At 43.1% G+C, this 21,943-nt stretch overlaps 1 protein-coding gene across 1 annotated transcript; it reads left to right on the top strand.

The window, feature by feature from the left end:
- Window positions 1-765: 765 nt before the first annotated feature.
- LOC123137791 (mitochondrial import inner membrane translocase subunit Tim13) lies at window positions 766-4,333 on the top strand. Its single transcript, XM_044557638.1, has 2 exons — window positions 766-1,030; window positions 3,901-4,333. The coding sequence occupies exons 1-2, from the start codon at window positions 914-916 to the stop codon at window positions 4,045-4,047; spliced, it is 264 nt and encodes an 87-aa protein (XP_044413573.1). The 5' UTR covers window positions 766-913; the 3' UTR covers window positions 4,048-4,333.
- Window positions 4,334-21,943: the final 17,610 nt, after the last annotated feature.

Genomic DNA, 21,943 nt, shown 5'->3' with positions numbered 1-21,943 from the left:
TTATTGATTTCTTTAGTTTACTTCATTTTGATTTCTTCTCACCGGCTGTGTTTGGTTTCTTTCCTTCTTTTTATTTGTTTTTCTTCGGTTTTAGAACCTTTTTATTAACTTTTTTTTGTTTTCTCTGTGTTGTTTGTTTCTTTTTTCTCGGTTTTCTATGTACATGTTTTATGTACATGTGAAACATTATTTTTATACATGTCAAATGTTTTTTAGATAGACAACACATGAACATTTTTAAACTTTCACAAACATTTTTCTGTATGATATCAATATTTTTCATATACATTTGAAATATTTATTTAATAATTTACTTAATAAAATTGAATAACTTTTTTTATAATGTAATTTACATTTTTTCAAACATATGAACATTTTTAAATGTCATAAGTTTTTTAATATGCTATCAGTATATATTTTTTGAATTAAGCTAACAATTGCTTTGCATTGTGTTAACATTGTTTCATATTCCATATTTTAATATATTGCTCATTTTTAAGCTTTGAAATATGTGTTATTACAATATTTCCCGAAAATACAAATACAAGAAAAAGCGAAACAAAAGACGAAGAAACGTAAAAACAGGATAAAAGACGAACTTTACATAGAAGCTACCTGGGCCGGTCCATTTGCGACACCCTGACTCGAGCGGTCGCTACAACTCGCCTTAGGCGAGGTATAGGCACCCTCGACATGGCCCACATGAAATTTGTTGCCCAAGAAACAACGTGGGCTCATATGTTGCTGCTGAAATTGGACCGGCCCTTTCCCAGTCCGACTAGGGTTTACCCTGCCTTTGCGCCGCCCCCCGACCTTGGTATAACCCGCCGTCGCCAGAAACCTTCGGCGCAGAACGCACCGTAAACCACCGAGCACCCGCGAATACTTGGAAGTCAAGCAAGGCGAATTCGGCATGGACTCCTTCTCGTCGCCGTCGATGTCGTCGTCAGGGTCGTCCCCCAACCCGGAGGCGCTCATGGAGCAGATCAAGGCGCAGCTCGCGCAGGCCTATGCCCAGGAGCTTCTCGAGGTGGAATCTCCCCTAATGTTTTCATATTTTATTACTTTCGTTGATCTACTTCTACGAGGACGGCTAGGCTGCTAGTTACAGGCATAGATAATTCTTGATTCGTCGATAGCTGATTTGCTAAGGAGGGGAATATTCGGCTTCGTTTCGTTGGGGCGATAATGTTAGAACCGGAGGGGATTCTTTTATCGTGCTTGCAAGTTTTTTCCCACTTTGCTAAGGCTTTTATAGATAGATGCACTATTTGGGGCTTGCAGATTCTACTTGAACAGGCAGCAACTGCATTGTCTTTGATTGCCGCGTTTGAGCTCTGTGGGTTTCCTTCAAGTTTAGAGAGAAATTCAGTTTGAGGACATCTGTTAAAAGTCAGATTTTTTTATATATATAAAAACCAGACCGAATCTTTTTGCAATCCCGATTGCTGTAATAAATACGATTGAATTAACTAAATTGAGTAGCTGGTTACCATTGCTTCAGAAAAGGATTATTATCTTAGAAAGAGTTTTACATGTTGCAGCTGTTAAGCCATGCTCATTGTATCCATCGACTGTAATACCTTTCTACTCCCTCCGTTCCAAAATAGATGACCCAACTTTATACTAACTTTGGTATAAAGTTGGGTCGTCTATTTTGGAACAAAGGGAGTATCATATATCACAATGATCTGCATCGCATTTCAACTTAATTGGAGCAATATGGCATGACTAGACTGTAGATTAGTAATTTATATTGTTCTATTTTCTTGCTCTATTGAGCAACGGTTGTCGAATTCTGACAATCCAATATTATAGAGTTCTAGTGCGCATTTTCAGTAGTAATAGGTCAATTTGCTGAACCTGGTTGCATAAAGATCTCTTAAAATTTCTATCACACCAGTGTTTGGTATGTCCAGATGTTTAATTGAGATGATCCATGATGCACCTGTGCACAATAAGGTGCATCAATATGGGTAGGACGGTGCAACATTTATGAAATTCCAATATCACCAATTTGCTATTTTTTATTTATTTATATAAGGAGAAGGTATAAAAAGTCCATAAGTAGGTTAATAGGAATAAATGAAGTTATAAGACAATATTATACAGTACCGGTTATTTTTATACAAATTAATTCTGATACTTCCTAGTACAGCCTTGAGCAATATCGTTGCTCTAGTATTACCTGTTATACCTAGTGTAATGGTATATGGCCTGGCAGAGTTGTTAGTCACTGCAAATTCCTTCTTTTCTTGTAAGGTTGTTAATTTGAGTCTGTATGAATTGTTTAGGTTCTTCTGTTGTGGTTGATGGTGACAAGTAATAAATCATTATTTGGCTCTTAATTCAAAGGACATCAATCAAGGTTCTGTTTGGTGATGTTCCTGTTGTGTAGGGGCTTACAGCTTCTAATTATGAACACAAGCAACTTATTTTGGTAGGAATGATTAGGGCTTCTATATTGTCCCCGCTAATTATGTCCGTAGATTAGTTTGGGATAAAGTCTATTATTCTTATTTTTTAAAAGGAAGTTTATTATTCTGTTATGAACTACTATTACTTTGCACTGGATTCAGTTGAGTCATGCTCTCTTTTCTTGGAGATATGTGGTAACCTCTAGCAAGTAGTGATGTTGCATGTTATACATTTTCTTGTCCTAACTAACTATTGATGGGGCACCCGTAATTTGCACTCGTGCGTAATTTCCGACCACAAGTTTCTGACAGGCCAACCCGGGCGTTTTTCTCCCCTTTTCCTTCTGTTTTGTACTTGGTCTTCAGACCATGTGCTACTTGTTTATCTTTATAAATTTTCTGTTTGCCTATATTATTTTGTGCAATTTATCTATTTTCAAGGCAAAATCTTATTATACAATTTTTTTTCTGGGTGGTTATTCAATCTTTTTTCTTGAATACATAATGTTCCAACTTGGATAGTACTACGAACTTTCTACTTAAATTCTGTTAAAAGACACAAACTTTCTATGTATACAGTACAGACTTTTCACTCTTAAACAAAACTTTCTACCAGTAAGGCAAAACTTTCTACTCTGATAATAGTACTCCCTCCGATCCAAATTAATTGCCACTGCCTAATTCAATACAAAGTGGACAATTAATTTGCATTGGAGGGAGTACAGACTTTCTATTTAAAAAGTACAAACTCTCCACTAACAAAATAGAACTTTCTACTCGGATAATAATTGCTAGGTTTACTCAAACAGAACATCCTACTTAAATAATGCAAGCTTTCTAGTCAAACAATATGAACTCTCTGAGAAGTAACCATAGTCCAAAGCAGGATTGCTTTCCCACATGAAAAGCTTTGGTTCCTTTGAGCTGTGTTCTCGTTTGAAATGTGAGAAAGGGCAAGGTACGCGCGGTGAAACTTTTCAGCATTAAAAGTTGTGGCTTGGCTGCTAATTGTATGAATTTTTGGGAAGGAGAAGCAAGTGCACAGTTGGAATTTGATTGCTGTGGCCGTTTATAGATCACTAAAGTAGTGATCTAAATGCTCTTATAATACTTTACGGAGGGAGTACATTATATGAACGCAACACAAGCTAAAGATATTAGTAAGCTGGTTTAATTCACTTAAGTTTTATATACTCAGATTAACATTTTGAGATGCTTTGAAATGTTGTTGAGCTTCCCTCAAACTTTCTCATTGTGGATTTTTCTTGCTGCTGTTCCATTATTACTAATTTTCACCTTTGCATCATCTGTTTCGTTCATTTGTACTGATTGGTTGTCATTGATGTCACATGAGTGAGTTTGAAACTCACTTGTTGCCTTGGGAATGGATATTTGGAAACTCTATTGTTTGTTGCCTTGACAACAAACCGATATGCACAACTTTTTAAGACACAGAAACTAATTATCCTTTGTAATTTCGCAGACCGTTGGGAACAAGTGCTTTGCGAAGTGTGTGACCAAGCCAGGATCAAGCATGAGCGGAAGCGAGAGCAGCTGCGTGTCACGCTGTGTTGATCGTTACATTGAGGCAACTGGCATCGTCGGCCGGGCTTTGTTCAGTCACCGTTAAGAAGCTGGGTAGTAATGAGATGAGGTGAACTGGTAATATGAGGCGAGCTTTTGTCTAGAGTCTTGTGTCGTCAGAATACAGTAACAGTTGCTACTCAAGTCATCATGCGTTGTTGGTTCATTGCGCCATTCTAGGTTTGTGAAAAAAACAGGATGTATTTGAGTGGTGAAGTTCTTTTGGTTAAACTTGTACTAATATTATTTTTTTCTGAGCAACAAATAACCTCGTGCAGTTCTTCTCGATGTTATGTTTAGCCCAGATTTTACATGCAAGCAGTTCAGGTGAATCGGCAAGCATTCTAAGGTCTCCTTTGATTCAAATGATTTTTAGAGGATTAGACTTCATAAGAATTGTTCTTTTTTTTAGGAACTCTTAAGAATTGTTCTTATGTTGATTGTTTGATTCATAGGATTGTAAGTGCTTTTTGTACTCTGCGCTGATCGATTGGCGCGAGAGCCTGGCTGGCCACAGCGCTGCTGTACGATCTGCCTGCGAATAGTCGTCCGGTTGGCGGAAAAAGCAGAAAAAGTTCTCCCCATGAAAACCGATACAGCACCACTCGCAGCTCCGTCGCGCTCGCGGCACACTGCCTCGGTCGTCGGCAGCACCACCCGTCGCACATGCCGCTGTGGACTTGCCGGTCGCAGCTATCCCGCGGCCGTTTGTAGCTTCCTCCCCATGCCGGTCGCAGTTTTTTGACCGGTGCGCGGTGGTTGGTCTGAGCACCACCATAGACGGTTGCAGCTTCCACCGTCGTAGGCTGAAGCTTTACCGGTCGTAGCTTGTCATTCCACCATGCCAGTTGCAGCTAGTCGCCGTGTAGGTTGCAGCTCGCCGCCTACCACATGGGCAACACCTTCCCCCTAACTAACTGCTCATGGAACACCTTGTCGCCATTTACACAACACCACCCGTGCAGTCACAGCATGGTCGTCCGGCGGTTCCAGCATCTCCAGCCGCACGTCGCAACACTCCAGCGACATCCATGAAAGCTCCGGTCTCGTGTATGAGAAAAATCCTTTGTCTACCTTCTAACTATGATAGGATGAATGAATAACATTAAAGCTGGACTGGGTGAGATCTGGCAGAAGGAGAAAACTGCCTTATGACAGAGATCCAGAGATGGAAAGGGGGACCGTAATAATACTTATTTTCATGCCCTTGCTAACTATAGACACCGTAAGAATCACTTGTCTAAAATTAATGGGACTGGCGGTAATGTTACCTCTACCACTGACATGTTGGAGGTAGCTAGTTCCTTTTACCAAAATTTGTTCTCGTTTGAACCTAAACTTGATATTCATTTGGGTCCAGATTTTTGAGCTGATAATGAGTTAGTGACTGCAGAAGAAAATGCTCTGCTGGAAAGATCCTTCTCTAATGAAGAAATAAAGCTACTACTATGAGTTCATATGTTGGTGGTGCACCTGACCCTGATAGTCTTTTCTTTCATTTTCTATCAAACCTTTTGGGATCTGATAAAAAATGACTTTATGTGGTTAGTTAGGGACTTTGAAAATGGTATTCTAATGTTTATCGTCTGAATTTTGCTATTATTACTCTGATCCCTAAAGTGCCTAATGCTAAAGATATGAAGAACTTCAAGCGTACCAGCCTGAGTAATTGTGCTATTAAGATTATTTTTTCTAAAGCTATGACAATTAGAGCTTCTCCTATGTGTGATAGAGTTATTTCTCAAAATCAAACCGCTTTTATTAAGGATAGGTTCATTTTGGAAAGTGTGGTTATGGCTCATGAAGTGATTCACGAGATCCATAGAACTAGGACTAGTGGTTTAGTTTTGAAGCTGGATTGTGAAAAAGGCTTATGATAGGGTTTGTTAGGAATTCCTTGTGGAGATGCTCAAGTTAGAGGATTTGGCAGTAAATGGATTGGTTGGGTGTGTAGTTCTCTACACCAAGGTTTCTTTTGTGTTAGGATTAACGATACTAATGGGCCCAACTTTAGTGGGGGAAGGGGTTGAAGCAGGTTGACCCCTTCCCCCCTCTACTTTTTAATCTGGTGGTTGATGTGTTCTCTAAGGTGTTCATGAAAGTTGTTAATCATAATCTAATTGCCGGGCTTTTGGCACATGTGATTCCTCGGGGTGTAGTCAATTTACAATATGCTGATGACACTATTACTTTTCTAGATGCATTTGTGGAGCATGCCAGAAATTTGAAATGGATCTTAGCTTGGTTTGAGAAACTTTCTGGTTTAAAAAATAATTTTCATAGAAGTGATCTTCATACTATCAATGTTAATGAAGCAGTGTCTAGAGAATTTCCTCATTTTTTTCCTGTCAGATGGGGATTTCCCCTTTAAATATTTGGGAGTTCCTCTGCACTATAAAAAACTTAGGAGGAAGGACCTCCAACATATCATTGCTAAAATTATTAAGAATATTGTAGGGTGGTTTGGGAGAAATGTGTCTTATACGGACAAGCTTATTCTACTTACTACTTGTATTGCTAGTATTCCTACTCATTTGATGTCTATGATGAAATTCCCTACACGGGCAATTGATGCCATCACCTCTCAAATGTCTCATTTCTTCAGGGGGGGGGGGGGGGGGTTGAGAGATGAACACAAATATCATTTGGCTAAATGGGGGCTTGTCCCTCAAAGAAAGTAGTTTGGTGGGTTGTGTGTTCCCAACCTTAGAGATTTTAATATGGCTTTGTTGGCTTCTTGGAGTAAGAGATTTTTTGATGGTAGGAATAGTGATTGGAGTAAACTCATGTGCTTCAAAATATACTGTTGATAAACCAAACATTTTGTGGGCTAGAACTGGGAAAGGTTCTCCATTCTGAAAAACTATTGCTTGGGCTTTTGCTGCTGCCAAAGTTTTTTATAGATCGGTGCCTAGGAATGGGGAAAATGTGTCCTTCTAGCACGATACTTGGTTAGGGGAATGCTCTCTTAATACTAGGTTTTGGGACCTTTTTGCGATCATTGAACAATAGGATGCCTCCATTGCCCAAGTGTGGCATGGAGTGGATCTACACCTTTCTTTTAGAAGATGTGTGGATGAACTAACTCTAACTAGATGGTTTGAGCTAGTGGATCTGGTCAACATTTTTTTCTCCTACAGTTGAGTTAGATAGACCTGTTTGGACCTTGGTGTTGGGGAACATAGCAGAAATTCAAAAATTTCCTACGAGTCACCAAGATCTATCTATGGAGAGACTAGCAACGAGAGAAGGAGAGTGCATCTACATACCCTTGTAGATCGCTAAGCGGAAGCGTTCAAGAGAACGGGGTTGAAGGAGTCGTACTCGTCGTGATCCAAATCATCAGAGATCCTAGTGCCGAACGGACGGCACCTCCGCGTTCAACACACGTGCAGCCCGGTGACGTCTCCCATGCCTTGATCCAGCAAGGAGAGAGGGAGAGGTTGGGGAAGACTCTGTCCAGCAGCAGCACAATGGCGTGGTGGTGATGGAGGAGCGTGGTAATCCAGCAGGGCTTCGCCAAGCACCGCGAGAGACGAGGAGAAAGAGAGGTAGGGCTGCGCCAGGGAGAGGTGGAAACTCTTGTGTATGGCAGCCCCAAAACCTCAAGTATATATAGGGGAGAGGGAGGGGGCCACGCCCCCTCTAGGGTTCCCACCCCAAGGGGTGCGGCAGCCCCTAGATCCCATCTAGGGTGCGGCCAAAGGGGGGGAAGAGGGGAAACTTGCCCCCCAAGTAAGGTGGGTGCGCCCCCCTCCCAAACCCTAGGTGCCTTGGGCCCTTGTGGGGGGGGGTGCACCAGCCCACCCGGGGCTGGTCCCCTCCCACACTTGGCCCATGCAGCCCTTTGGGGCCAGTGGCCCCACTTGGTGGACCCCTGGGACCCTCCCGGTGGTCCCGGTACGTTACCGATAGCACCCGAAACTTTTCTGGTGACCAAAACATGACTTCCCATATATAAATCTTTACCACCGGACCATTCCGGAACTCCTCGTGACGTCCGGGATCTTATCCGGGACTCCTAACAACATTCGGTAACCACGTATATCTATTCCCTATAACCCTAGCGTCATCGAACCTTAAGTGTGTAGACCCTGCGGGTTCGGGAACCATGCAGACATGATCGAGACGTTCTCCGGTCAATAACCAACAGCGGGATCTGGATACCCATGTTGGCTCCCACATGTTCCACGATGATCTCATCGGATGAACCACGATATCGAGGATTCAATCAATCCCGTATACAATTCCCTTTGTCTAGTGGTATTGTACTTGCCCGAGATTCGATCGTCGGTATGCCAATACCTTGTTCAATCTCGTTACCGGCAAGTCTCTTTACTCGTTCCGTAACACATCATCCCGTGATCAACCCCTTGGTCACATTGTGCACATTATGATGATGTCCTATTGAGTGGGGCCAGATATACCTCTCCGTCAACCGGAGTGACAAATCCCAGTCTCGATTCGCGCCAACCCAACAGACACTTTCAGAGATACCCGTAGTGCACCTTTATGGCCACCCAGTTACTTTGTGACGTTTGGTACACCCAAAGCATTCCTACGGTATCCGGGAGTTTCACAATCTCATGGTCTAAGGAAATGATACTTGACATTAGAAAAGCTTTAGCATACGAACTACACGATCTTTGTGCTAGGCTTAGGATTGGGTCTTGTCCATCACATCATTCTCCTAATGATGTGATCCCGTTATCAACGACATCCAATGTCCATGGTCTGGAAACCGTAACCATCTATTGATCAACGAGCTAGTCAATTAGAGGCTTACTAGGGACATGGTGTTGTCTATGTACCCACACATGTATCTGAGTTTCCTATCAATACAATTATAGCATGGATAATAAACGATTATCATGAACAAGGAAATATAATAATAATAACTAATTTATTATTGCCTCTAGGGCATATTTCCAACAGTCTCCCACTTGCACTAGAGTCAATAATCTAGTTCACATCGCCATGTGATTAACATTGACAGGTCACATCACCATGTGACCAACATCCAAAGAGTTTAACTAGTGTCACTGAACTAGTTCACATCATCATGTGATTAAGACTCAATGATTCTGGGGTTGGTCATGTTTTGCTTGTGAGAGAGGTTTTAGTCAACAGGTCTGCAATATTCAGATCCCGTTGTACTTCGCAAATCTCTGTGTCATATTGTAAATGCTGCTTCCACGCTCCACTTGGAGCTATTCCAAATGGTTGCTCCACTATACGTATTCGGTTTTCTACTCAGAGTCACTCGGATAGGTGTTAAAGCTTTCATCAACGTACCCTTTACGCCGAACTCTTTATCACTCCATAATCAAGAAACATGCCTTTATTTACTCAAGGACAATTTTGACCGCTGTCCAATGATCCATTCCTAGATCATTCTTGTACCCCTTGACTGACTCATGGCAAGGCACACTTTTGGTGCGGTACACAACATAGTATACTATAGAGCCTACGTCTGAAGCATAGGGGACGACCTTCGTCCTTTCTCTCTCTTCTGCCGTGGTCGAGCTTTAACTCTTAACTTCATACCTTACAACTCAGGCAAGAACTCCTTCTTTGACTGATCCATCTTGAACACCTTCAAGATCATGTCAAGGTATGTGCTCATTTGAAAGTACCATTTAGCGTTTTTTGATCTATCCTCATAGATCTTGATGCTCAATGTTCAAGCAGCTTATTCTAGGTTTTCTATTGAAAAACACTTTTCAAATAACCCTATATGCTTTCCAGAAATTCTACATCATTTCTGATCAACAATATGTCAACAACATTTACCCATCAGAAATTCTATAGTGCTCCCACTCACTTCTTTGGAAATACAAGTTTCTCATAAACTTTGTATAAACCCAAAATCTTTGATCATCTCATCAAAGCGTACATTCCAACTCTGAGATGCTTACTCCAGTCCTTAGAAGGATTGCTGGAGCTTTGCATATTTGTTAGCGTTCTTCAGGATTGACAAAACCTTCTGGTTGTATCACATACAACCTTTCCTCAAGGATACCGTTGAGGAAAAAATGTTTTGACATCCTATCTGCAAGATTTCATAAATCATGCAGTAATTGCTAATATAATTCCAACAGACACTTAGCATCGCTACGAGTGAGAAAGTCTCATCGTAGTCAACTCCTTGAACTTGTCGGAAAACATCTTAACGACAAGTCGAGCTTTCTTAATGGTGATACTTACCATCATTGTCTGTCTTCCTTTTAAAATCCATCTGTACCCAACAGCCTTACGACCATCATGTATTTCTTCCAAAGTCGTGGATCCTCTCTCGGATTTTATGGCCTCGAGCCATTCGTCGGAATCCGGGCCCACCATCGCTTCTCCATAGCTCGTAGGTTCATTGTTGTATAGCAACATGACCTCCAAGACAGGATTACCGTACCACTCTGAAGCAGTACCTGTCCTTGTCGTCCTACGAGGTTTGGTAGTGACTTGATCCGAAGTTTTATGATCACTATCATCAACTTCCACTTCAATTGGTGTAGGTGCCACAGGAACAACTTCATGTGCCCTGCTACACACTAGTTGAAGTGATGGTTCAACAACCTCATCAAGTCTCCACCATCCTCCCACTTTATTCTTTCGAGAGAAACTTTTCCTCGAGAAAGGACCCGTTTCTAGAAACAATTACTTTTGCTTCCGGATCTGAGATAGGAGGTATACCCAACCATTTTGGGTATCCTATGAAGATTTATTTATCCGTTTTGGGTTCGAGCTTATCACGATGAAACTGTTTCACATAAGCGTCGCAGCCCCAAACTTTCAAGAAACGACAACTTAGGTTTCTCCAAACCATAGTTCAAACAGTGCCGTCTCAACGGAATTACGTGGTGCCCTATTAAAGTGAGTGCGGTTGTCTCTAATGCCTAACCCATGAACGATAGTGGTAATTTGATAAGAGACATCATGGTACGCACCATATCCAATAGGGTGCAACTATGATGTTCGGACACACCATCACACTATGGTGTTCCAGACGGTATTAATTGTGAAACTATTTCCACAATGTCTTAATTGCGTGCCAAAGCTTGTAACTCAGATACTCATCTCTATGATCATATCATAGACATTTTATCCTCTTGTCACAATGATCTTCTACTTCACTCTGAAATTACTTGAACCATTCAATAATTCAGACTTGTGTTTCATCAAGTAAATATACCAACATCTACTCAAATCATCTGTGAAGTAAGAACATAACGATATTCACTGCATGCCTCAGCACTCATTGGACTGCACACATCAAAATGTGTTACTTCCAACAAGTTGCTATCTTGTTCCATCTTACTGAAAACGAGGCTTTTCAGTCATCTTGCCCATGTGGTATGATTTGCATATCTCAAGTGATTCAAAATCAAGTGAGTCCAAACGGTCCATTTGCATGGAGTTTCTTCATGCATATACACCAATAGACATGATTCGCATGTCTCAAACTTTTCAAAAACGAGTGAGTCCAAAGATCCATCAACATGGAGTTTCTTCATGCGTTTCATACCAATATGACTTACATGGCAGTGCCACAAGTAAGTGGTACTATCATTACTATGTTATATCTTTTGGCATGAAAATGTGTATCACTACGATCGAGATTCAATAAACCATTCTTTTAGGTGCAAGACCATTGAAGGTATTATTCAAATAAACAGAGTAACCATTATTCTTCTTAAATGAATAACCGGATTGCGATAGACATAATCCAATCATGTCTATGCTCAACGCAAACACCAAATAACAATTATATAGGTTTAACACCAATCTCGATGGTAGAGGGAGCGTGTGATGCTTGATCACATCAACCTTGGAAACACTTCCAACACATATCGTCAGCTCACCTTTAGCTAGTCTCTGTTTATTCCGTAGCTTTTATTTCGAGTTACTAACACTTAGCAACCGAACCGGTATCTAATACCCTGGTGCTACTAGGAGTACTAGTAAAGTACACATTAACATAATGTATATCCAATATACTTCTATCAACCTTGCCAGCCTTCTCATTTACCAAGTATCTAGGGTAGTTCTGCTTCAGTGTTCGTTCCCTCATTACATAAGCACTTAGTCTCGGGTTTGGGTTCAACCCTGGGTTTCTTCACTAGAGCAGCAGCTGATTTGCCGTTTCATGAAGTATCCATTCTTGCCCTTGCCCTTCTTGAAACTAGTGGTTTCACTAACCATCAACAATTGATGCTCCTTCTTGATTTCTACTTTTGCGGCATCAAACATCGCGAATATCTCAAGGATCATCTATCCCTGATATGTTATAGTTCATCACGAAGCTCTAGCAGCTTGGCGGCAATGACTTTGGAGAAACATCACTATCTCATCTGGAAGATCAACTCCCACTCGATTCAAGTGATTGTTGTACTTAGACAATCTGAGCACAAGCTCAATGATTGAGCTTTTCTCCCTTAGTTTGCAGGATAAGAAAACTTGTCGGAGGTCTCATACCTCTTGACGTGGGCACGAGCCTGAAATCCCAATTTTAGCTCTTGGAACATCTCATATGTTCTGCGACATTTCAAAAATGTCTTTGGTGCCTCAATTCTAAACCATTTAACATTACCGAACTATCATGTAGTCATCAAAACGTGTATGTCAGATGTTCACAACATCCACAGACCACGTTCGAGGTCCAGCACACTGAGCGGTGCATTAAGGACATAAGCCTTCTACTGTCCGCATAATCGCTACTAACAACTTTCAACTAAATTTTCTCTAGGAACATATCTAAAACAGTAGAACTAAAGCGCGAGCTATGACATAATTTGCAAAGGGCTTTTGACTATGTTCAGGATAATTAAGTTCATCCAATGAACTCCCACTCAGATAGACATCCCTCCAGTCATCTAAGTGATTACATGATCCGAGTCAACTAGGCTGTGTCCGATCATCACGTGAGACGAACTAGTCATCATCGGTGAACATCTTCATGTTGATCGTATCTACCATATGACTCATGCTTGACCTTTTGGTCTCTTGTGTTCCGAGGCCATGTCTGTACATGCTAGGCTCGTCAAGTTAACCTAAGTGTTTCGCGTGTGTAAATCTGGCTTACACCCATTGTATGTGAATGTTAGAATCTATCACACCCGGTCATCACGTGGTGCTTCGAAACGACGAACTTTCGCAACGGTGCATAGTTAGGGGGAGCACTTTCTTGAAATTTTAGTGAGGGATCATCTTATTTACTACCGTCGTTCTAAGCAAATAAGATGCATAAACATGATAAACATCACATGCAATCAAATAGTGACATGATATGGCCAATATCATTTTTTGCTCCTTTTGATCTCCATCTTCGGGGCTCCATGATCATCATCGTCACCGGCATGACACCATGATCTCCATCATCGTGTCTCCATGAAGTTGTCTCGCCAACTATTACTTCTACTACTATGGCTACCGGTTAGCAATAAAGTAAAGTAATTACATGGCGTTGTTCAATGACACGCAGGTCATACAATAAATTAAGACAACTCCTATGGCTCCTGCCGGTTGTCATACTCATCGACATGCAAGTCGTGATTCCTATTACAAGAACATGATCAATCTCATACATCACATATCATTCATCACATTCTTTTGGCCATATCACATCACATAGCATACCCTGCAAAAACAAGTTAGACGTCCTCTAATTGTTGTTTGCATGTTTTACGTGGCTGCTATGGGTTTCTAGCAAGAACGTTTCTTACCTACGCGAAAGCCACAACGTGATATGCCAATTGCTATTTACCCTTCATAAGGACCCTTTTAATCGAATCCGATCCGACTAAAGTGGGAGAGACTGGCACCCGCTAGCCACCTTATGCAACGAGTGCATGTCAATCAGTGGAACCTGTCTCACGTAATGTACGTGTAAGGTCGGTCCAGGCCGCTTCATCCCACAATACCGTCGAAACAATATTGGACTAGTAACGGTAAGCATATTGAACAAAATCAACGCCCACAACTACTTTTTGTTCTACTCGTGCATAGAAACTACGCAATAGACCTAGCTCATGATGCCACTGTTGGGGAACGTAGCAGAAATTCAAAATTTTCCTACGAGTCACCAAGATCTATCTATGGAGAGACTAGCAACGAGAGAAGGAGAGTGCATCTACATACCCTTGTAGATCGCTAAACGGAAGCGTTCAAGAGAACGGGGTTGAAGGAGTCGTACTCGTCGTGATCCAAATCACCGGAGCTCCTAGTGCCGAACGGACGGCACCTCCGCGTTCAACACACGTGCAGCCCGGTGACGTCTCCCATGCCTTGATCCAGCAAGGAGAGAGGGAGAAGTTGGGGAAGACTCTGTCCAGCAGCAGCACAACGGCGTGGTGGTGATGGAGGAGTGTGGTAATCCAGCAGGGCTTCGCCAAGCACCGCGAGAGACGAGGAGAAAGAGAGGTAGGGCTGCGCCAGGGAGAGGTGGAAACTCTTGTGTATGGCAGCCCCAAAACCTCAAGTATATATAGGGGAGAGGGAGGGGGCTGCGCCCCTCTAGGGTTCCCACCCCAAGGGGTGCGGCATGTTGGAAATATGCCCTAGAGGCAATAATAAAAGCATTATTATTATATTTCCTTGTTCATAATAATTGTCTTTTATTCATGCTATAATTGTATTATCCGGAAATCGTAATACACGTGTGAATACATAGACCATAACATGTCCCTAGTGAGCCTCTAGTTGACTAGCTCGTTGGTCAACAGATAGTCATGGTTTCCTGACTATGGACATTAGATGTCATTGACAACGGGATCACATCATTAGGAGAATGATGTGATGGACAAGACCCAATCCTAAGCATATCACAAGATCATGTAGTTTGTTTTGTTAGAGCTTTTTCAATGTCAAGTATCTCTTCCTTAGACCATGAGATCGTGTAACTCCCGGATACCGTAGAAGTGCTTTGGGTGTACCAAACATCACAACATAACTGGGTGACTATAAAGGTGCACTACAGGTATCTTCGAAAGTATCTGTTGGGTTGACACGGATCGAGACTGGGATTTGTCACTCCGTATGACGGAGAGGTATCTCTGGGCCCACTCGGTAATGCATCATCATAATGAGCTCAAAGTGACCAAGTGTTTGGTCACGGGATCATGCATTACGGTACGAGTAAAGTGACTTGCCGGTAACGAGACTGAACGAGGTATTGGGATACCGACGATCGAGTCTCGGGCTTGTAACGTACCGATTGACAAAGGGAATAGTATACGGGGTTGCTTGAATCCTCGACATCGTGGTTCATCCGATGACATCATCGAGGAGCATGTGGGAGCCAACATGGGTATCCAGATCCCGCTGTTGGTTATTGACCTGAGAGCCGTCTCGGTCATGTCTGCGTGTCTCCCGAACCCGTAGGGTCTACACACTTAAGGTTCGGTGACGCTAGGGTTATTAGGAAGACTTGTATGTGAATACCGAATGTTGTTCGGAGTCCCGGATGAGATCCCGGACGTCACGAGGAGTTCCGGAATGGTCCGGAGGTAAAGATTTATATATGGGAAGCTGTCATATGGACACCGGAAGGTTTCGGGGGCATATCGGTATTGTACCGGGGCCACCGGAAGGGTTCCGGGGGTCCACTGGGAGGGGCCACCCCTCCCGGGGGGCCACATGGGCTGCGTAGGGCAGGAGCCAGCCCCTGGAGGGCTGGGCGCGCCCCCCCTTTGGGCCCATGTGCCTAGGGTTGGGGGGGAACCCTAGAGGGGGCACCCCCCTTGCTTGGGGGGCAAGTTTCCCCTCCCTGGCCACCGCCCCCCCTCTAGATCCCATCTAGAGGGGCCGGCCCCCCTTGCCCCTTCCCCTATAAATAGAGGGGTGAGGGGAGGGCTGAACACCCAAGCCAAGGCGCAGCCCCTCCCCTCCCCAACACCTCTTCTCCTCCGTACGTGCTTGGCAAAGCCCTGTCGGAGTACTGCTGCACCAACAACACCACGTCGTCGTGCTGCCATTGGAGCTGTCTTCCTCAACCTCTCCTTCCTCCTTGCTAGATCAAGACGGAGGAGACGTCGCCCGTACCGTACGTGTATTGAACGCGGAGGTGCTGTCCGTTCAGCACTTGGTCATCGGTGATCTGAATCACGGCGAGTACGACTCCATCATCACCATCCCCTTGAACGCTTCCGCACTCTATCTACAAGTGGTATGTAGATGCAAACTCACTCCCTTGACTCGTTTCTTAGATGAACTCATAGATGAATCTTGGTGAAACCGTAGAAAAAATTTTAATTTTCTGCAACGTTCCCCAACAGTGGCATCATGAGCTAGGTCTATGCGTAGTTCTCTATTGCACGAGTAGAACACAATTTTGTTGTGGGCGTAGATCTTGTCAACTAGCTTGCCGCTACTAGTCTTATCTTGCTTCAGCGGTATTGTGGGATGAAGCGGCCCGGACCAACCTTACACGTACGCTTACGTGAGACCGGTTCCACCGACTAACATGCACTAGTTGCATAAGGTGGCTGGCGGGTGTCTGTCTCTCCCACTTTAGTTGGAGCGGATTCGATGAAAAGGGTCCTTATGAAGGGTAAATAGAAGTTGACAAGATCACGTTGTGGTTATTCGTAGGTAAGAAAACGTTCTTGCTAGAACCCAATTGCAGCCACGTAAAAGATGCAACAACAATTAGAGGACGTCTAACTTGTTTTTGCAGCAATTGTCATGTGATGTGATATGGCCAGAAGTTGTGATGAATGATGAATGATATATTGTGATGTATGAGATCATGTTCTTGTAATAGGAATCACGACTTGCATGTCGATGAGTATGACAACCGGCAGGAGCCATAGGAGTTGTCTTTATTTTTGTATGACCTGCGTGTCATTGAAGAACGCCATGTAAATTACTTTACTTTGTTGCTAAACGCGTTAGCCATAGAAGTAGAAGTAGTCGTTGGCGTGACAACTTCATGAAGACACGATGATGGAGATCATGATGATGGAGATCATGGTGTCATGCCGGTGACGAAGATGATCATGGAGCCCCGAAGATGGAGATCGAAGGAGCTATATGATATTGGCCATATCATGTCACTATTATATAATTGCATGTGATGTTTATTATGCTTATACATCTTGTTTACTTAGAACGGCGGTAGTAAATAAGATGATCCCTTACAAAATTTCAAGAAGTGTTCTCCCCTAACTGTGCATCGTTGCTAAAGTTCGTCGTTTCGAAGCACCACGTGATGATCGGGTGTGATAGATCCTTACGTTCACATACAACGGGTGTAAGACAGTTTTACACATGAAAAACACTTAGGGTTAACTTGACGAGCCTAGCATGTACAGACATGGCCTCGGAACACGGAGATCGAAAGGTCGAACACGAGTCGTATGGAAGATACGATCAACATGAGAATGTTCACCGACGATGACTAGTCCGTCTCACGTGATGATCGGACACGGCCTAGTCGACTCGGATCGTGTAACACTTAGATGACTAGAGGGATGTCTAATCTGAGTGGGAGTTCATTAAATAATTTGATTAGATGAACTTAATTATCATGAACTTAGTCTAAAACCTTTGCAAATATGTCTTGTAGATCAAATGGCCAACGCTCATGTCAACATGAACTTCAACGCGTTCCTAGAGAAAACCAAGCTGAAAGATGATGGCAGCAACTATACGGACTGGGTCCGGAACCTGAGGATCATCCTCATAGCTGCCAGGAAACAATATGTCCTAGAAGGACCGCTAGGTGACGCTCCCGTCCCAGAGAACCAAGACATTATGAATGCTTGGCAGTCTCGTGCTGATGATTACTCCCTCGTTCAGTGCGGCATGCTTTACAGCTTAGAACCGGGGCTCCAAAAGCGTTTTGAGCAACACGGAGCATATGAGATGTTCGAGGAGCTGAAACTAGTTTTCCAAGCTCATGCCCGGGTCGAGAGATATGAAGTCTCCGACAAGTTCTATAGTTGTAAGATGGAGGAAAATAGTTCTGTCAGTGAGCACATACTCAAAATGTCTGGGTTGCACAACCGCCTGTCCCAGCTGGACATTAACCTCCCGGATGAGGCGGTCATTGACAGAATCCTTCAGTCGCTCCCACCAAGCTACAAGAGCTTTGTGCTGAACTACAATATGCAGGGGATGGTGAAGACCATTCCTGAAGTATTTTCAATGCTGAAGTCAGCAGAGGTTGAAATCAAGAAAGAACATCAAGTGTTGATGGTCAATAAGACCACTAAGTTCAAGAAGGGCAAGGGTAAGAAGAACTTCAAGAAGGACGGCAAAGATGTTGCCGCACCCGGTAAGCCAGTTGCCGGGAAGAAGTCAAAGAATGGACCCAAGCCTGAAACTGAGTGCTTTTATTGCAAGGGGAAGGGTCACTGGAAGCGGAACTGCCCCAAATACTTAGCAGACAAGAAGGCCAGCAACACTAAAGGTATATTTGATATACATGTAATTGATGTGTACCTTACCAGTACTCGTAGTAACTCCTGGGTATTTGATACCGGTGCCGTTGCTCATATTTGTAACTCAAAGCAGGAGCTGCGGAATAAGAGGAGACTGGCGAAGGACGAGGTGACGATGCGCGTCGGGAATGGTTCCAAGGTCGATGTGATCGCCGTCGGCACGCTACCTCTACATTTACCTACGGGATTAGTTTTAAACCTCAATAATTGTTATTTAGTGCCAAGTTTGAGCATGAACATTGTATCTGGATCTCGTTTAATACGAGATGGCTACTCATTTAAATCCGAGAATAATGGTTGTTCTATTTATATGAGAGATATGTTTTATGGTCATGCCCCGATGGTCAATGGTTTATTCTTAATGAATCTCGAACGTAATGTTACACATATTCATAGTGTGAATACCAAAAGATGTAAAGTTGATAACGATAGTCCCACATACTTGTGGCACTGCCGCCTTGGTCACATTGGTGTCAAGCGCATGAAGAAGCTCCATGCTGATGGACTTTTAGAGTCTCTCGATTATGAATCATTTGACACATGCGAACCATGCCTCATGGGCAAAATGACCAAGACTCCGTTCTCCGGAACAATGGAGCGAGCAACCAACTTGTTGGAAATCATACATACCGATGTGTGCGGTCCAATGAGCGTTGAGGCTCGCGGAGGATATCGTTATGTTCTCACTCTCACAGATGACTTGAGTAGATATGGGTATGTCTACTTGATGAAACACAAGTCTGAGACCTTTGAAAAGTTCAAGGAATTTCAGAATGAGGTAGAGAATCAACGTGACCGAAAGATAAAATTCTTACGATCAGATCGTGGAGGAGAATATTTAAGTCACGAATTTGGTACACACTTAAGAAATGTGGAATCGTTTCACAACTCACGCCGCCTGGAACACCTCAGCGAAACGGTGTGTCCGAACGTCGTAATCGCACTCTATTGGATATGGTGCGATCTATGATGTCTCTTACCGATTTACCGCTATCATTTTGGGGATACGCTCTAGAGACAGCTACATTCACTTTAAATAGGGCACCGTCTAAATCCGTTGAGACGACACCGTATGAATTATGGTTTGGGAAGAAACCTAAGCTGTCGTTTCTAAAAGTTTGGGGATGCGATGCTTATGTCAAGAAACTTCAACCTGAAAAGCTCGAACCCAAGTCGGAAAAATGCGTCTTCATAGGATACCCTAAGGAAACCATTGGGTATACCTTCTACTTAAGATCCGAGGGCAAGATCTTTGTTGCCAAGAACGGATCCTTTCTGGAAAAAGAGTTTCTCTCGAAAGAAGTAAGTGGGAGGAAAGTAGAACTCGATGAAGTACTACCTCTTGAACGGGAAAGTAGTGCAGCTCAGGAAAATGTTCCTGTGATGCCTACACCAACTGAAGAGGAAAATAATGATGATGATCAAGGTACTTCGGATCAAGTTGCTACTGAACTTCGTAGGTCCACAAGGACACGTTCCGCACCAGAGTGGTACGGCAACCCTGTCCTGGAAATCATGTTGTTAGACAACGGTGAACCTTCGAACTATGAAGAAGCGATGGCGGGCCCAGATTCCAACAAATGGCTTGAAGCCATGAAATCCGAGATAGAATCCATGTATGAAAACAAAGTATGGACTTTGACTGACTTGCCCGATGATCGGCGAGCGATAGAAAACAAATGGATCTTTAAGAAGAAGACGGACGCGGATGGTAATGTCACCATCTATAAAGCTCGACTTGTCGCTAAGGGTTATCGGCAAGTTCAAGGGATTGACTACGATGAGACTTTCTCTCCCGTAGCGAAGCTTAAGTCCGTCCGAATCATGTTAGCAATTGCCGCATACTATGATTATGAGATATGGCAGATGGACGTCAAAACGGCATTCCTTAACGGGCATCTTAAGGAAGAACTGTATATGATGCAGCCGGAAGGTTTTGTCGATCCTAAGAATGCTAACAAAGTATGCAAGCTCCAGCGATCCATTTATGGGCTGGTGCAAGCATCTCGGAGTTGGAACATTCGCTTTGATGAGATGATCAAAGCGTTTGGGTTTATGCAGACTTATGGAGAAGCCTGCGTTTACAAGAAAGTGAGTGGGAGCTCTGTAGCATTTCTCATATTATATGTAGATGACATACTTTGATGGGAAATGATATAGAATTCTTGGACAGCATTAAGGCCTACTTGAATAAGTGTTTTTCAATGAAGGACCTTGGAGAAGCTGCTTATATATTAGGCATCAAGATCTATAGAGATAGATCGAGACGCCTCATAGGTCTTTCACAAAGCACATACCTTGATAAGATTTTGAAGAAGTTCAAAATGGATCAGTCCAAGAAGGGGTTCTTGCCTGTATTGCAAGGTGTGAGATTGAGCTCGGCTCAATGCCCGACCACGGCAAAAGATAAAGAAGAGATGAGCGTCATCCCCTATGCCTCAGCCATAGGATCTATTATGTATGCCATGCTGTGTACCAGACCTGATGTAAACCTTGCCGTAAGTTTGGTAGGAAGGTACCAAAGTAATCCCGGCAAGGAACACTGGACAGCGGTCAAGAATATCCTGAAGTACCTGAAAAGGACGAAGGACATGTTTCTCGTTTATGGAGGTGACGAAGAGCTCGTCGTAAAGGGTTACGTCGACGCTAGCTTCGACACAGATCTGGATGACTCTAAGTCACAAACCGGATACGTGTATATGTTGAATGGTGGAGCAGTAAGCTGGTGCAGCTGCAAGCAGAGCGTCGTGGCGGGATCTACATGTGAAGCGGAGTACATGGCAGCCTCGGAGGCAGCGCATGAAGCAATTTGGGTGAAGGAGTTCATCACCGACCTAGGAGTCATACCCAATGCGTCGGGGCCGATCAAACTCTTCTGTGACAACACTGGAGCTATTGCCCTTGCCAAGGAGCCCAGGTTTCACAAGAAGACCAGGCACATCAAGCGTCGTTTCAACTCCATCCGTGAAAATGTTCAAGATGGAGACATAGATATTTGCAAAGTACATACGGATCTGAATGTCGCAGATCCGTTGACTAAACCTCTCTCGCGAGCAAAACATGATCAACACCAGAACTCTATGGGTGTTTGATTCATCACAATGTAACTAGATTATTGACTCTAGTGCAAGTGGGAGACTGTTGGAAATATGCCCTAGAGGCAATAATAAAAGCATTATTATTATATTTCCTTGTTCATGATAATTGTCTTTTATTCATGCTATAATTGTATTATCCGGAAATCGTAATACACGTGTGAATACATAGACCATAACATGTCCCTAGTGAGCCTCTAGTTGACTAGCTCGTTGGTCAACAGATAGTCATGGTTTCCTGACTATGAACATTAGATGTCATTGACAACGGGATCACATCATTAGGAGAATGATGTGATGGACAAGACCCAATCCTAAGCATAGCACAAGATCGTGTAGTTCGTTTTGCTAGAGCTTTTCAATGTCAAGTATCTCTTCCTTAGACCATGAGATCGTGTAACTCCCGGAT

This window comes from Triticum aestivum, chromosome 6B (genome assembly GCF_018294505.1).
Source record: "Triticum aestivum cultivar Chinese Spring chromosome 6B, IWGSC CS RefSeq v2.1, whole genome shotgun sequence".
Lineage (NCBI taxonomy): Eukaryota > Viridiplantae > Streptophyta > Magnoliopsida > Poales > Poaceae > Triticum > Triticum aestivum.
The sequence above is the reverse complement of the archived record's forward strand: the minus strand, read 5'-3'. Positions and strand labels throughout refer to the sequence as shown.